The following is a 17,848-nucleotide window of genomic DNA, read 5'->3' on the forward strand; positions in this document are numbered from 1 at the left end:
GGTAGACTTTTAAGTTTCATGCTAATTCAGGGCTTAAATGTTTTTTATGTCTAAGATTCCAACCCTATTGTCACTGCAAGTGGACCCATATATTTAAAGAGAAAAATCATACAGGCATTATATAAATACCGTAGTTATTCTAATAGAAGCCACACTTCTAATAACCCCCCCCCATTTGTTTTCATAAAAAATTCTTAACTTATCGAGGTTTATAGATCCATATATATCCATTATGGTATGTCCCAAAAAGTAAAAGATTAGATGAGTAATCCAGCAACTGTTAGAAAAATCAAAACAATTTACAAATGTTTTCAGTCAATCAGTAGTGCACAGTATTAAAAAAAAATCAACACAGACACAATAAATCAAAATTACCCCATTTAGAAATTGCACCGCCCCAGGGCATCTATTAGAATAACTACAGTATAAATAGAAGATGGAAGATCTTGAAAAAGATGTGATATGCATTACATTTTTGGGGCTAGTTATTTGGGCATCTCAAGATGTGGGAGACCTACAGTAATCACATTTTCTGTGTCTTAGTCGAACCATGTAAACCTTGAAGCCAGCACAACGCTTATACATAAGTGAATGCCTTTTATAGGTGGATTGCCTCTTACATGTAGATTTGTCTTCTAAAGGATTCATCTTTACAAACAAATTTTTCTGAAGCTATTGCTCATTTTCCATTAATATTACATCTCCTCAATAACAGGCTCTTGTCACAGTATAGCTTAGGTAATATTCAGATATTCTGATGGAATTTAATGTATGCATTGTCTTGTAGACTTAATTGTGCATTTTATGAGTTTTGTCATATCAGCTTTGTTGTGGCTAAAGTTATAGCCCTTGGCAATTAACTTAATGCCTTTATTTGGGATGCTGCTTGTAACCAGCATGGATCTGTTACCCTTGCACTTGATTAGATGCCATTTGGAAGATGAATTGCCCATTACATGTAGGTATGACTTTCAAAGGTTTTATCTTTCAGATCCAATTTTGCTAGAGTTATTGCCCATTTTCCATCAGTATTACATCTCCATTACAGTAGATCCTAGTAGCCAGCATAACTTGGGAATCATTTGACATATCTGATGTTATTTGGTGTGTACATTGTTTTTGCCGATTTAGATGTGCCTTTTTTGTTTTATACTGTTAACTCTTTTATGGAAAGAGTTTTGACCCTTGACAATTAACTTCATATCTTCACTTGGGATGCTGCTTATGGTCAGCATAGTTTAAGAGCCTTTCAACCTATTCTGATGCAATTTGGTATGAACACAGTCTAACAGGCATACATGTGCACATATAATTTTGTATCAGTTTTGTTTTGAAGAGTTGTGGGCCACATATCTGATTGCTCATCGCCTGACATTGGTTTCTAGAAAACGACTTTCTAGACTTTTCAGATTTCAGCCAAATTTGGCATGTGGCTTGAGATTGATGACACCCTGTGTATTATTATTTCCAGTATTCCATGACATAATGTACACTAGGGAGTGATGGTCCCTGCTTGCCATTTCTCCAGACATTGGTTTGATCAGTAGAACATTAAGCTTTGTTGCACTTCTGCAAAAAGTGGCATGCAGTTTAACATTGATGAGACTTTGACTTAGTCTCATTTCTTCAAGTGTTCCACATTATCAGTTAGAAGAGTTGTGGCCCCTGATTAACAATCCTTTTACTTTGCTTTCCACAGCATAACTTTACTAAAGAACATTGCATTTCAGACAAAAGTATCATGTACCTTTATAATGATGAGACTTTGAATTTTAGTATTATAATAATAATAATAATAATAATAATAATAATAATAATAATAATAAAAATTAAAAATAATAATAGTAATAATAATACTTTATTTATAGAGGGTGACTCATTAGTCAAGGACTATTCTCCCTTGAGGCCCTCTTAAGGAGAGTAAAACAGTGTGCATTGTACAATAATTACTGTTTATTTTAACATGTTTACTATTAAAATACTAAATTCCATTATCACAGTGTTTCCCTTTACCCTCATTTGCACTTAGAGACCCCAATATTTTTAATTTGACCCCCAGTTTTGATACCAAGGAGATTTTTGACTCTCAGTCTTGCACCCCGTGGGGATACACTGTTATCTATTAGAAACACATAAATGCTCATGATATCTCTTCTTAAATACTGTGATATTTTCAGCAGATTTTATATGTAGTGGAGGCATATATTTAAACAATAATCCATTGTTGGAAGAATATATGTCTTATAGTATAGATTACATGGCATCATTTGGAAGAGTTATGGTCCTTGAATACCCATTTTCGCTATAAAAAGATATATTTAAAATATATAACACCCTGCCTAGCAAGTTGTTATGAGAGATCTTTGCCATGCATGCATCTCTACTAATCCAAGTTACTAAAGCATTTTGACAATCAGATTTGATCAATTAAAAATGTAAAAATTGTTGAAAAATCAATGTTATCAGAATTTTCAATACATTCTATATGATTGGTACCATGTTTTCAGGGTAAAATAAATTCTTTGATTGAGTCGCTTGTGGTCAGTTTATTACTGACAGTAGACATCATATCAAACATTACATTCATTTAAAAGAAAGAAATAGTAAGTGAAAATATACACCAAGGTCAGTCATATTACAGAGAACTTAGAAATGTTATTTAAATGACATGGTTAAAAAAGATACATACGATTTTAAAATGTCTTTATTATCACTGTATTAGTACACCATCCCTGATTTGAGTATCTGGCAATGTAACGTTATTGCAAGTTTAAAGTTTTAATGAACAAGTTATCTTATACATAATGAGATGTGCATGGATTTTTAAAATATATTCTCATCTGATGATTAAAGCACGCAACACATGTATATATTTCTAGACATGGTTTATCTCTTTCTAGCAATTGAAGAGATAGTAATGCATTTTTTAATGAAGCAGTTTAAAAACATCTGAACCTAAAATCTGAAAGCTTTCTAATTCTTTATACTCTTATATCCATAAACCAAACCCTTTCATATGACCTATAACCTTGCCATTGTTTTCTGATGGAATAGCAGTGTAAAATGCAACTTGCAAATTGATTGATTTGTTTGACTTTCACAGATATATATCACACAACTTTTGATTGGCCAACAAATGGTGAACTACAAAACCGTTTACAAGAGGAGCCAGGCTATCAGGAGGATGATATGATCAGGAAGCTGATGGAATATTATCGCCACATCAGCGACATTCTGTCCTGCTTTTCAAAGGTGACCAAAACCATAAATGCAGATCAGCCCAAGGCAGATGTATTTTCTCAAGGTATGTTTTTTTTCCAACCCATGTTGCTGCTTTTGTATGCAAATGGTTAATAAAAACTGCATTCCTTCATGCATTTGAATGAGGTTTGACTAAACAATTCAGTGTGAAAAACATATGCTGTGGCCACTCCAGTGTTACAATCTAAGACGTGCATTTTCATTTTGTTTCAAGCCTTAAACCTGTTTGGCATATAGTGATTATAATGCCAGCGATCAAGCATAAATTAAACGTACTTGTTTATGATCTGGAATCCAGTAGCTAAAATATATATGTATATCCTGAACAATATTCAGCACTGTTAATACAATTGTACATGAAAAATATAAAACGTTTTGGTAAGATCTCTTGGAACATTAAGAAAATGACAAGAATATGACAGATATTTTTTCTTTTCTGTGTCAGATCTTATGGTTAACTTAAGGCATTTGAATAACTTTTGAAAAAATGAAGATGATTTTAAAATGTCTATAATAATAATTTACTCCACATAGACTGAAGATCTTTATATTGTTTACCTTTATCTTTTATCCAACATACATTTTACAGAAGTTTAAGATCTGTATCTTTTATGTTGTAGTACTTCATGTTTATTTTTATTTTGGAAGACTGGTTTTCTTGTGTGCAATTCTTGATAACATTTATTTACATTATGTAGAACTTAAACATTTAATTGGCAGCATAATATATATATTGTGCTAACATGTCATTAAGCTCTAATACATGCATAATACATTTTGCACATCTGTCTACAGATATTAAAATTATTAGTGTCTTACAGAGCAGTTTTTCTTCTATTCTTACTTGCATCATCAATCAGTAGTCTTACATTTTAGTACAAAGAAGTTTTTCTTGTTACTTTACCTGTGTCCTCAATTAGTATTGTCTTATTTAGTATGGAAAAGTTTGTCTTGTTGCCTTACTTGTGTCATTATGATGAGACATAGATCTCACAGTTTTCAGTAAAATTTAAATTTTTGCAAGTCAGATACAAGGGTGATACATCAAAACATGAATGCAGGCAAGACACCATATTCTGTGGAACAGTTGTTGGATCTTTGTAATGTTTCATACTTAAGGACAGACATATCATATTAAATCAGTTCACATATTTCTACACATTAGTCTTATTTTTGTAATTGTATCAAGATTTTATATCAGCAAGAGAAATATATCCATGTTAGTGTAACACATCATTTTACCTAAATAGAATACCATATATACTCACTTATACGTTGAATTCAACTGCAAACTGCACTGATCCAGATCTAACATTGCATAATGTGCCAGTAGATCTGGGTGTGTGCAGTTTCTTTAGAGTAATCATTAGAATAAATGTTGACCCTGGTCTGCAGGCAATTTATGTGAAGGCAGATAAGGTATATATGGTGTTTGCTGTTGAATTCAACGTATAAGTGAGTATATATGGTACATTTATAATAATAATACACAAGATCTGATGAATGACAACAACTATAGAGTTTTATGATGACATTCCCAGTTGAATGGCAACTATAGGTGAGGGTCCATATTTATGTTAAATTTGGAGTATACAAACTCAACTGGATAGTTAACAGAAATTTTAACAAAATACTGTAGAAATATTTTTTCTTATATTGAGTTCAATTTGGGATTTACAGATCTTATTCATCTCACCATTTATAATACCAATTCAGGCAAATCAATAACAAATATGGGGAGCATCTCTTGTACACATTATTGAAACAAAGGAACTCTCCTGATTGCATTAGAAAAATATTTAAGCATTCTCTTCTGAAGCAGTTTTATTTGATCTTTTTTCTAACAATGAATTTGATTTTTCATTTAGAGAATCACATTTTTGTGAGCTTCCACAAAGAAACTTATCACGATAACTTTATTTGTAATTTCAACCATACACACAAAAAAAACTTTCAAGCAGATCTCTTTTATTAGATCTGATTATACATTATATCCTTGAGAATGAGCTAACATTCATTTCTACAAATTAAATTTACCAAGAATCATTGGATTTCAAACAGATTTGGGATGCACATTAGAATGATGAGAATTAATGAATTTGTTATCTAGCATTCTGCAATACCATTTACAGGAGTTATGTACCCTTGATTTCCTATCCTTCCTACTTTCCTTATTTCTGCATAATTGGAACTTCAGGGTACAATTAAACTGGTCTGATTTGCAAGTAAACTTAAGAACTGGTGAAAGAATAATGTCAGCTGGTTTCCTGGTAACCTTCAAAATTCATAAGTGGTGACTCAAAAGTGGCATAAGTGCTTTCCAATAATATGTATATAACACATTTTATACAACAAATATTTGGCCTGTATTTTATTGCATAATGCCTTTTAGATTATAAAACTGATGGTTCCTATGTTAAATTGCCATCTTTACATTTGACTAGTCTGGCTCACAGCCTATAGGTGACGCTCTACATTTTCGTATTTTGCATAGGGTTAGAATCTCCAAGAAAAAGAATTTGCCCAGGTTTCCTCACTGATTACACTGGCTATTTAGAAAAGACCTTGTATATCTTAGGTATTGTTCAAAGAACCTTTAATTCCCTTTATTTTGGTGCTTGATTGATGAGTTTAATATGGGTTATAGACTCTACCGCTTGACCTTACTTCATATGTGCACCTCTCAAAAAAACTGCTATCTCCACTTGGTTATTTTCACTTCCTGGATATAAGAAGTAAATTGTACCCCCCACCCCAATCCAACCTGATAACTTTTTCTCATTTTATATATTTGGTAATTCATTCATTGCACTTTCAGAAGCTGGTATTGTCTAGTCTGGCAAAATTCACTTTCCCTATTTTAGTGTACTTTATGTTAATTTGGGCTAAAAAATGTTTTAGCACAAGGTATCAGTCATTTTAGTTAGCTGTATGCTTAGATCATGTACAGTTTCCACAAGTACAATATCCAGAGAAATTTCAGCCACAGTACATGAAAGTAACATAGGTATACCAACATTGTCTCCATTGTGCAAGTTGTAAATATAAACAAATTCACCTTACTCCCACCACTCTCTCAGAAGTTCATAATATCTGTAGAGCACCTCCATAACTGACCAGTCTAACACATGACCTGTATGGTCAGTCTTAGTTAATTGGTACAGATTCAGAGAAACATGGAGATGGAGATAAATAAAACATTGCAGCAAAATTAACATCAATCAAATAAATGCAAATATAGCTAAGGCTTTAATAATATAAACTGTCATAATAATGGTAAAGGTCAGTTATATGTGCATTTGAGGCCAGGCAATATTAATTATTTAGAGAACTCCAGACTGTGATTTTTACTGACTGGTCTGAGGTTGAAGCAGATGATGTTCGTTGACAATTCTTTCAGACAACACTGGGTTTACTGTTAAAAATTATATTATGCTTTATTTATGATTACTTTTTCATTACTTTAACACCTTTACTCTGTCATCTTCTACCATTAATTCATAACTTAATTGAATTTTGCTGTCTATGACATAGGTAATTTTCAGGTAGTATACTTGTTAGTTTCTAAAGTTTCATACATACTTGGAGCACTAACAACTTCACTTAAGTTTCTTGGATTTAAATTAAATTAGGCATCCTTCTTTATATGGATAAAACCTTGAATTAGTTTGATTTGTGAATATCTACAAATCATTTATTGGGGACATAGCCCCTGATTGTCTACTGACTTTGGTTACTGCAGCAATACATTACAAGTTAGGATTGTTGTATTTCAAACAAATATGGCATGCAGCTGTATCTTTTTGAATGTTACTGCAAAGGCACTAGAGTTTTAAAATTTAATATGCTGCATACAATGAAATAATTCCAGAAATTGCACACACTATTTAGGTTAGTGCATCTCATTTGCTAAAATTATACTAGCTCATGGTATTTTTTTTAATAAAAATGTGTTTATGAAAAATCAGATACTTGTGAGACCAAAAGTAATTCATGGTTGAGCTTTTAAGGTGGTAGAACACAAGGCATTTTTCTGGGATTGGGTGAGAAATATTGTCTGGTTTTTGAGTAATTGGTATTTTCAAAACACTGATATACAATGATATCTGAAAACACTGTACTATGTCTTATTGTATACCAATTGTATGATCTCAAGGCAATTAACTATATATTTTGTTTTAGTGTTCACATTCTTGTGTAGCATGCCCCGTACCAATGCACCACATACACCAAGAATTATCCTGTTGGGACCCACAGGTTCTGGTAAAGGAGTGCAGGCAGCTTTACTGGCTAACAAATACAATATTGTCAATGGTAAGACTTCAGGTTCTCATTCTCACCATTCTAACTATTTCTCTCGACATGTGGAAAATTTGTTTGCATTCAGTTTTGTAATTTGTTGATTTTGTAATATTTGTATGATTAATATTTGTTACTCAGTGATACCTAACTTAAAAGACCAATTTTGTTTAGAAAGGGTCATCATTACCCAGTATTTTCAGACACAAACAAAAATTAGACTTGTGTCCAAAACTTGGTAACAAGATAAATAGTTCCTATCAAAACTGTACAAAAACTTATGGCTCTGCAGGGGATTGGGTAAGATCAAACATTTTATTTTGTTTTTGGAGTCACTCAAATTATGATTGTGTTTGCAATGTAGATAAAGTAAAATCACAAAACTTTAAAGTCTTTAGATTTGCATTGGACATCTTTTATGTGCCATAGTTTGGTGGATATAACATGCACTAATGTATATTGAATACCTGGGTTTTCTACCCAGAATAAGGTATAAACAAAAGTTATGCCGTATAATGCACATGTGATATAATACATTTCAGAATCTTGAAATTTTCAATTCATTTTCATAGCATGACAGAAGTCTGTCATTATGGATAGTGCACACAGCATAGGATGTCATTAATGATATTTTTTGTAGGTATCATAAAAGAAAGAAATAAAAAAATATGGTAATAGTGAAAGTATATCATTCTGACTTTATGGTTAGTCCTTAAAAGGGCAGTTTTAAGGTTTACTGTGTTGAACAAGTCCAGTCTGTTTCATTAAATCCTTCAAATCCATTTTCATTATCAACACTCTTCAAAAGTCACTCTATGTCCTCACCTGTTACTATACCAGCTCTCATCTGCATCTTCATCCTCACTCACTGGGTGGTGGTGATGCTTGTCCTCCCACAAGCTGTTTATTCTTTGTGATATCCATTTTAGTTGAGATGCAACATCTTATGAAGGCATGATTGGATCCAGCTCATCCCATGTATCCACTATCCACTGGCACATGTCAGTCAGCTAAGGTTCCCTAATTTTTCCACATGATGCAAATGAATGTTGGTAAACCAGTCAGTCCATCTTTTTAGCATTGTTTTTAATGGCTTGTTGTTGCTGACATCCATAACTGAAGCATTGATGTCATACTGCCAGGAATTATGCCCAGAAAGGTTTGGTAGTCAGTTTCTAAAAGGTCCAAATGTCAAAAGCATCTACCAATATTCAGCATTTCCAATCTGGTTCCACTCGAATTTGTATCTTTTTGCACTTTTTAATGATGAATTGCTGAAATTCAAGCAGTTTGTCCTCAAAATATTCTGGTTGCTTCAAGGACTTGATAAACCATGATGTTGTAGAAATGCATTGACCCAGTTCACGGACCCTTTGTAGTCATCTATTTTATTCTGCTAGCAGTCAGTATTGCCTAAAAGCAAATTTCCATGGTTGATATCAAGACACCTGTCTTCTTTTATCCATCACCCATTCAAGGATTCCACTCTCTATGTCAGGATCCCTGTCTTCTTCTATCCATCACTCATTCCAGGACTCCAAACTCTATGTAAGGATTCCTGTCTTCTTTTATCCATCACCCATTCAAGGATTCCACTCTGTGTCAGGATCCCGGTCTTCTTCTATCCATCACTCATTCCAGGACTCCAAACTCTATATAAGGATTCCTGTCTTCTATCCATCACCCATTCCAGGATTCCACTCTCTGTCAGGATCCATATTTTCTATCCATCACCCTTTCAAGGACACCACTGATTCCTGTGTACTTTCTATCCATCACCCATTCCAGGATTCCGCTCTCTCTGTCAGGATTCCTTCTTTCTTCTATCTATCACCCATTCAAGGACTCAGCTCTCTATGCCAGGATCCCATCTTCTATCCATCACCTATTCAGTAACTACACTTTCTTTGTCAATATACTTTGTGCTTGTCACTCTTTGCTTGTCTTAACCTCTGTATTTTCTTATCTTTCTTTTATTCATGTCTGCTCCCTAACAGAAGACTCTCCTACATTGAACTCCCTCCCATCAGATCTATTACCATGAGTTTTGCATAGATAATGATGGTTAGGGTGTCTTTCACAATGTATGAGGTTTTTTTTACATGGTCTGTGTTGATACTTTGTCCATATTCATTCAGATTTGAGATTGAACACAAGATGCTATGTGATAGCTCAGGCCCAGTATTTATAGTTATTTGGACTATTGTGAAACCTCTGAAATATATCTAATTAGTGCCCAAGCTCGAATTTGCCAAGACAAAACATCATTATTATGTTTGGAACATCAGAGATTTAACTGGTACTGATTATCTCAAAAAACACCACACTGCATCCATTAAATATTTATCACGGTATTGTAACCAAAAAATCAAGTACTGTGATTAAGATGAGAATTAAGATTAAGAACCAAGTTTATTTTCCAATGATAAAATGTATTTACCATTTTTCGTGGTCACTAATTATTTTATTTCACAGTATGTGTCAATTTTACTGTAACAGAAAATCCATTGTCATGATAAAGATGTCCCATAAATATGCCTTTGATGAAAAGATTAACACTGTTTGAATTCATAATTTTATATTAAATTTCAGCCATGAATAGAGTAATTAATATATGAAGAAAATGTGTTAGACCAGCAGGTATCAAATATTGAATATTAATGGTAACGTTAATCATATTTGTTTTACTGCAGTGCAGTACTTTGCACGGCTTTAACATAAACGTGACTAGTCTGAACTGCACACAGACGGGTGAACCTTTGCAAAAAGTAGGATGAGGTGGGCATTTGGAACAAAGAGTGGTCTCGATATGAAAATGATGGGTCTGTTAAGCAAAAAACAAAAAAAGAGAGAGAACTCCAACTTTTACCCTTCTGCTCATGTGCGAGCAAAATAACCATCCAAAATGATGTTTCTAATACAACTAGGCATTAGGCTAAAGGAAGTCATTAGGATGTATTCAGAAATAGCCCCCAAAATGTGTTTTCTACTTGCATTTCAGGCGAAAACAACAAAAACCTCAAAGGGTTAATGAGTTAATGGGTGCGTTTTGATGATGTCACCAAATTTGAATATTCCTTGTGTTTTTAATCACTTGTGCATCGACATTGCACACAAATTAAAAATTTATGCTTTCCTTGACAGTTTGTAAAAAATTTCCAAAATCCTTGTTAACTCATTAACCCCAGGTGCCGTGTTTATGTGGCAGGAGGTAGTAGCCTACTGCCGAGCTCTGTAGCGTCAAGGTCATGTATGATACACTTAAGTGGGTGGTATTATAGAAGGGTAGACAGATGTAGCTCTACAATGATACCAAATAATCTGGATGTTTTTGTTGAACTACAAAATACAGAGGGAAAAACCTAATTTTTTGGACCCTTTTTTTTTCCTCACCCAAAATTCGCCTGTGGTCAGAATCCGATTTTGTGTCTGGATTTGAGACTTTTTGGCCTCAGAGCTAAGGCAGATCAGTCTGAACTGCACACAGGCAGGTGAACCTTTGCAAACAGTAGGATAAGGTGGGCATTTGGAATAAAGAGTGGTCTCTATACAAAAATGATGGATCTGTTAAGCAAAAAAAAACCTCCAACTTTTACCCTTCTGCTCAGGGGCCCCGAGTGGTCGAGTGGTCTAAAGCGCTGTCCGTTACAGATCACTGCCATCTCATCTCTGTCTGCGTGGGTTCGAGTCACAGATTCGGCTAATGTGGGTATGTGAGAAAGGTTGCCAGTAGCTTCTCGTGGGTTGGTGGTTCTTCCCGGGGTTTTCCCGGGTTCTTCCTCCACCATTAATACTGGCCGCCATGTATAGCCTATCATGTGCTGAAAAATGGCATTAAACCCTACAACAACAACAACAACAACCCTTCTGCTCATGTGCAAGCAAAATAGCCAATAAAAATGATGTTTCTAACACAACTAGGCATTAGACTAATAGAAAATCTCTTGGAAGTTGGTGTATTAGGAAAATAACGCCCAACTTTTACCCTTCTGCTCATGTGCAAGCAAAATAATCAATGGAAAGCGATGTTTCTAACACAACTGGGCATTAGGCTAATAGGAAGTTGATGTATTAGGATGTTTTCAGAAATAGCCCCACAAATTGTGTTTCCTACTCACATTTCAGGCAAAAACAACAAAAATCTACATGGGTTAATGAGCTAGTTATACTTGAGAGTCATGTTTGTATCTCTCTCTCTCTTTTGCATGTAAAAAATAAGAAACAGCTTTCAGTGACAAATAGCAAGTCTAATGTCATTTATCAAAATGGAGAAGCATATATTAACTTGATCTGAATGGAATTTAAATTGTCAGATATAAGTACCATATATACTCCCTTGTATGTCAAGCAGCATAGACCCTGATCTGTCATAACATAATTTGCTGGCATATCAGTGTCAGTGACAGCAAATTTTGGTTCTGTGTAGCTTGCAGTTGGATTCAACTTGTAATCGAGTATATACAGTACATGTAAATGGTACATAAACTATGTAATCTACAATTACAACCAATATGTTTCTTTTAATTCATTATCTGTTGACAGAAGTGTGGATACATTCTGTGTCAACTTTTGTATAAAGCATTTTATGATTTGGACTTGGTATAAATATATTAAGTTTATACTTTTTTAAAAGGCATTTTTCGATTTAAATGGGGCATCAGTGAACTGAATTACAAGTGACCCACCATTGCAAAGAGTCATAATACGTCTAAAATAGGATAGATTTAACAGATTTGTAAAATTTAATTATATGGTATTAGGACTTAAAGTTTATCCATATATTTTTTATCAATTTATCCTTCCTTTCTAGCAAATGTGCTTTTCCTGTAATTTATTTTGCCATTTATCTTGTACAGATTTTTAGTAGTGGAATGCACAAACTGGGATCAGTTCATTTGTTCTCTTAGTAGTATTTAGGACAGACCTTCTACTCTCCCACCAGCTACAAGTAACAAACTGCTTTACAGATCTGGAAAATTACAATCGAGATTTTTCCTATCATATCTATTTCATTTTTGTTTTTATTTAATAACAGACTAAGCAACCATTCTGAGTTATATTTACCAATATTTTCATGAGTGATACTGAGTAGATGATGTTAACTGATTAGATTCTTTTCCTTTGTGTTTTAAGTTGTGCTTTTTATGCTTGTACTTGTGAACTGAAATAAATTCAACAAAACTAGGCAGAAATGTCACTTTTGTTAGTTAATGTACTTATAAATTGTCATTACATTTGTGGCACAACTTATGGGATAATTAAATATGTATAGGTTTGGTTGCTTGGGCTTTGTATGGTGTCAGACAGACAAAAATTATCATTTACCTAATGAAATGAAACATGCAGAAAATATGGTATTATCTTTTCAGTGTCCTGTGGTCAGCTGATGAAACAGGCAATTGCTGATGAGACCAAGGCTGGACTTGCTGCCAAGGGTTACATTGATAAAGGAATGTTAGGTAATTCAACTACAGGCCAAAATTTTTGAGCTCACATGCTTGAAATGATGATGATGATATAAATCATCATCTTCATCAAAAATAGAACCCTTTTATAATGAACTCTAATTTAGGTTATTGCTAGAAATAACAATTTTAGTAGGGTGAAAGTTGGGATTTTAAAAGAACATATATGTAAATAAAATATCTGCTGGTGGTTGGTTTAGGCATGTTGTATTGTCAAATTTGGTGTAGGGTAGCTGGTGTACCAAACTGATTTTGATTGATTTAAAGAAATTAATTTTGTAAACATTTATACCTTTCCAAAAACTACAACATTTGTGAACATTTGAAAACACAGTGTTATACTTTTTACTTCATGAACATAAATGCCATCACGGTTTTGTATAATAGCAGAATTGCAATTTATTTTATTAAGTTAGATGATGATCACATTTGCCCTGAGAAATAACTTTTTTTATGTGTAGCAAAATACTTATAAACTTAACTTTTCTCATTACACAGTTCCAGACAATACTGTCATGAGTGTGCTTAAGGAGCGCCTGTCTCAACTGGACTGTGTCAGCAGAGGCTGGGTTCTCCATGGCTATCCACAAACACGGGAGCAGGCGGAATCTCTGAGCAAAGAAGGCTTTGTTCCAAATAGGTATTCTATTTTCACTAGTACATGTAAAAAAACTATAAACTTTTTATCTTTTGTTTTTTGTTGTTGCAAGAAATTTAAGAACTCAAGCTCTGATTCTAAGGCCCCCTCCCCTAAGTAATGTATTTCCACTAAATATATTTTATAAATTTATCTTGATGAAGAGTAACTAAAGTTAAGGTTTTATTATATTCTAAATTTATTTTAAATAAAGTTATGTGTCATTATTATTTTAACTTTGAACAGCAGTTTGAGTTTCTTGCTCAAATTTTGAAAATACACCATAGCCATCACCAATCATCTACCATGGTGTTTCCTTGGGCAAAGTACTTTACTTGCCTTGGCACAATATAATTTTCCAAGTTTTGCAGTGCTATAAAAAATCCAAGAAAACCCCAGATACCAAAAGAACATATTTTTGAGAAATAGAGTATCAGTGAATATTTAAATAAAAGGATTTTTTTATATATAAACAAGTAGTTTTAAATTACTGATGGGATATTCTGGGGTTTATACAAAGATTTTGATGCAAGAAATATAATTTTGACTTTTTAGATATCATTTCAGTTCATCAAAATTAACAAGGAAGCCTCATTGCTGCCAGTGGTCAATATTTGATGAAGGAATCATTCTAAAACTTGTTGCTAGTCAAACATGGACACATTATTACTAACATTGGTATCCATTTGTATGGCAAAAAAAGGACATTTTTGTTTATATATAAATTTACCTCGGATGGGAAAAGTGTTGTGCTGCACTATTTTCATACAACATTGCTTACAGTAAAATTTTGAAGCAAAATCTTACCTCAGTTGAATCTATTTTCCAAGATAGTGGCAACCAATTTGAAGCAAGTTTTTTCCCATAATTTTACTTTCTTGACAGTGATATAGCACACTAATGATGCTGATTTAGAAGCTTTTCTTTACCTGAGCGGCTTCAAAAACCTTTCTCCATTTTTTGCAATTGGCCGACACATTAGCCACTTACAAAAACCTTTAAGTATTCCATATGTTCATAATGACATCATTTTCTCTCTGCATATCATAAAAGAGTAATTTCTCTATAAGAACAATAACCCATATACTGTCCCTCATTTTGACTTGCCTTCTGACATTGGTAATTGTTTTAGTCATGTCGGTCTTAGTGGGAGCTCTGCACAGTGATTAATTACTTTGGCATCTGTTTGGATGTGTGTGCATCCATATGCATGTCCACACATTATATTAAGGTCAGTGTTAAAGTTTTTACAGATTAAGCTCAGTGGTGAAGCTTTTACTTTCCAGTTAAATAAAAGGACTCAACAAAATGTGAATCCCTTGTAAATGCAATAGTTCCAAATTCCTGTTGCTCTCTAAAGACTGCTTTTGACTGGTAAATGAAATAGTCGTGAATGCGTTTCCAGTTGCATTCTAAAAATGACTGTATTTCTGATTGGTAAATGGAATAGACCTAAATGTGTGTTGCTTTCAAAAGACTAGCTTTTATCGGTAAATGGAATAGTCCTGAATGCATTTCCTGTTGCTTTCTAAAAAAGGCTGGATTTTTGATTGGTAAATGGAATAGACCTAAATGCATGTTGCTTTCAAAAGACTAGTTTTGATTGGTAAATGGAATAGTCCTAATGCATGTTGCTTTTAAAAGACTAGTTTTCATTGGTAAATGGAATAGTCCTAAATACATGTTGCTCTGTAAAGACTAGTTTTGATTGGTAAATGGAATAGACCTAAATGCATATTGCTTTCAAAAGATGAGTTTTGATTCATAAATGGAATAGTCTTGAATGCATTTCTTGTTGCTTTCAAAAAAGACTATTTCTAATTGGTAAATGATATAGTCTTCAATACCTCTTGCTTTCTACAGACTGTGTAAATGGTAAATGAATAGTACCAATTGCATGTTGCTTTCTAAAGACTGTATTTTTTACTGGTACAGTGCAATAACCTTGCATGTTGCTTTTTAAAGACTTTATTATTTTATTGCTTTATATGTTTTAATTTCAGAGTGTTTTTCTTGGATGTTCCTAATGATTCAGTTATAGAGAGATTATGCAGCCGTGCCACAGACCCTGTCACTGGCGAGAGGTATCACACCTTGTATAATCCACCACGTACAAAAGAAGTCAAGGATAGACTACAGAGACATCCAAGTGACTCAGAAGACAAAGTCAGACACAGGCTTGCACAGTATCATGCATACGTTGAAGAAATTGCTGACTTTTTCAGTGAAGCACAGCACATAAATGCTGACCAAGATCCTCATACTGTATTTGAATGCCTGGAAAGCATGATAGTTAATCTACTCCCAAAACGTTTTAACTAAGCAAGTGGAGTTGTTTTTTAATGAAAAAAGTTTATGCCACACTGTAATCTGTGATACAATTTTTATTCAACTTTATGAGTTGCATTTAAAGATTAAATTAAAGATAATGTATTGACTTTGGGCACACACTTATTATAATTTAACAAATTTATCTTCTAAGGATTATATACATGGAACCATTTAATAATCATCAAAATAAACAGCTGTTTGAGCAGTTACATTAAGAATGTATTGCTGGTTAAGCCATTTAATATAAATGTGAAGTAAAGAATCAAGTCTAAATTTCCTTCCCATCCATAGAAAATGTCAATGTACACATAACATATGTACCTAAGAAAATGTGAAAGAAAAATGGGATAAGACTTATTTGTAACCTGTTCTAAGTATAGATAAAAACATTTCGTTGTTTTTATAAAACACTCTTTACTGTGGTTATATTATGTTTATCACACATCATCAAGGAATCCATACTAACAGCATACCACCAATCAGCTCAGTCATGACTGGCTTCAGCAGGTGACAGGTCATATCAGAAAGGGCAACAGTGATAGATTTTATTCAAGTCCAAAAATATAGCATCAAGACTTCCTAGCTGATAACACTTCCCTTTAGGGTTATAAGAGACTAGAATAAATCTGATTTCTGAGGCTCTCTCTCTCAAATATTTTATACAAAATGAAATGCTCTCCATCTGGGCCTTCTGTTAACTGTTTTCCAAAAATTGCATTATTTTGATCTCCAAGTGCAAACTGTACAGATCCAGATCTGCCATTACATAATGCACCAGCAGCTTTATGTCTATCAAGTTTGTTAGGAGTAATCAGTAGAACAAACAACATAGACCCTAATCTGTTGATACATTATGTGATGCTGATTAGACCTATGTTTTTTGCAGTTGACCTTGACATATAAGTGCTGATCCAGTCAAACATACCTGGGACCCAGGGAAGGAAGTTTTGTTGTGGGGTACTCACCCATAGGTGCAATTTAGAATTTTCTTATCATTTTAATAGCAACTTTATGAAATTGAAAATACCCTGGCATATATTTGTCTAAAAAAAAACTACCTTCCCTAATTTTTTTATATAGATTTTAACCTTTATTTTCATCACAAGAATTATGCATAAACAATCTTGAAAGCAGAGTGCCATGTTGGACAAACTTTGTCCAATCACTGGGCAATGAAATATGGATTGACATTTAAAACAAACTATTGTCCAATAAATGCAGTAGCAAAATATTCCATGTACACTTATATCCCGTTTCACCCTCGTCCAAAATGGATCTATGGTTATCAAGATTCGTTGATGGACCTCTGTATTAACATACTGTTCGTGCAGTGTTCTCTGGCATATAGTTAAATTTATGGGCAAATGGTCATATATCTCTTGTGAGTCTAAACAATCCAGAAATTTCCACTGTTCTTCCAGAGAGAGTGAAGAGTCAATTTAATTACTGAATAGAGTGGTAAAAGACTCCATTAATTAATGCATCCATTAGACCTGTATCATTCCAATAACCCTGTTCTTCCAAAAGTCTTAGGAAAAATGCTGCTAAAGAGGACTGGTTTTGTAATGTTTTAATTATTTACTTGACTTTTCTGAATTTAATACCTTAGCACAGACTATTGTATTATTAGCAGGTGATTGTTTTAATGGGATTTGACTACATTATTTAATAATTGCATATAATTTGCAGCAAAGCATGGATGGACTTAATTAAATGATTATTTTAGTAATTAGTATTCATTATTTTATGTTTCATTGAAGTTTTATTTCTCATTTCCATAGAATTCATACAATGAAATAGTTTATAACACATTTACTTCATGTTATATCTGCATTAAAACATGGTAATAATCTAC

The 17,848-nt window shown here is 33.4% G+C and overlaps 1 protein-coding gene across 1 annotated transcript in view; it reads left to right on the forward strand.

Moving 5' to 3' along the window:
* LOC149771560 (adenylate kinase 8-like) overlaps positions 1-17,848 on the forward strand; it is a 44,293-nt gene extending 26,445 nt beyond the window's left edge. Inside the window, exons 6-10 of the mRNA XM_089948356.1 lie at positions 3,104-3,304; positions 7,444-7,575; positions 12,930-13,019; positions 13,524-13,665; positions 15,666-17,848. Coding sequence (XP_089804482.1) covers positions 3,104-3,304; positions 7,444-7,575; positions 12,930-13,019; positions 13,524-13,665; positions 15,666-15,984 — 884 coding nt within the window. The 3' untranslated portion in view covers positions 15,985-17,848. The remainder of the gene's footprint in view (positions 1-3,103; positions 3,305-7,443; positions 7,576-12,929; positions 13,020-13,523; positions 13,666-15,665) is intronic.

This window comes from Sinohyriopsis cumingii, unplaced genomic scaffold, assembly GCF_028554795.1.
Source record: "Sinohyriopsis cumingii isolate HCF-2022 unplaced genomic scaffold, ASM2855479v2 utg001779l, whole genome shotgun sequence".
Classification (NCBI taxonomy): Eukaryota; Metazoa; Mollusca; class Bivalvia; order Unionida; family Unionidae; genus Sinohyriopsis; species Sinohyriopsis cumingii.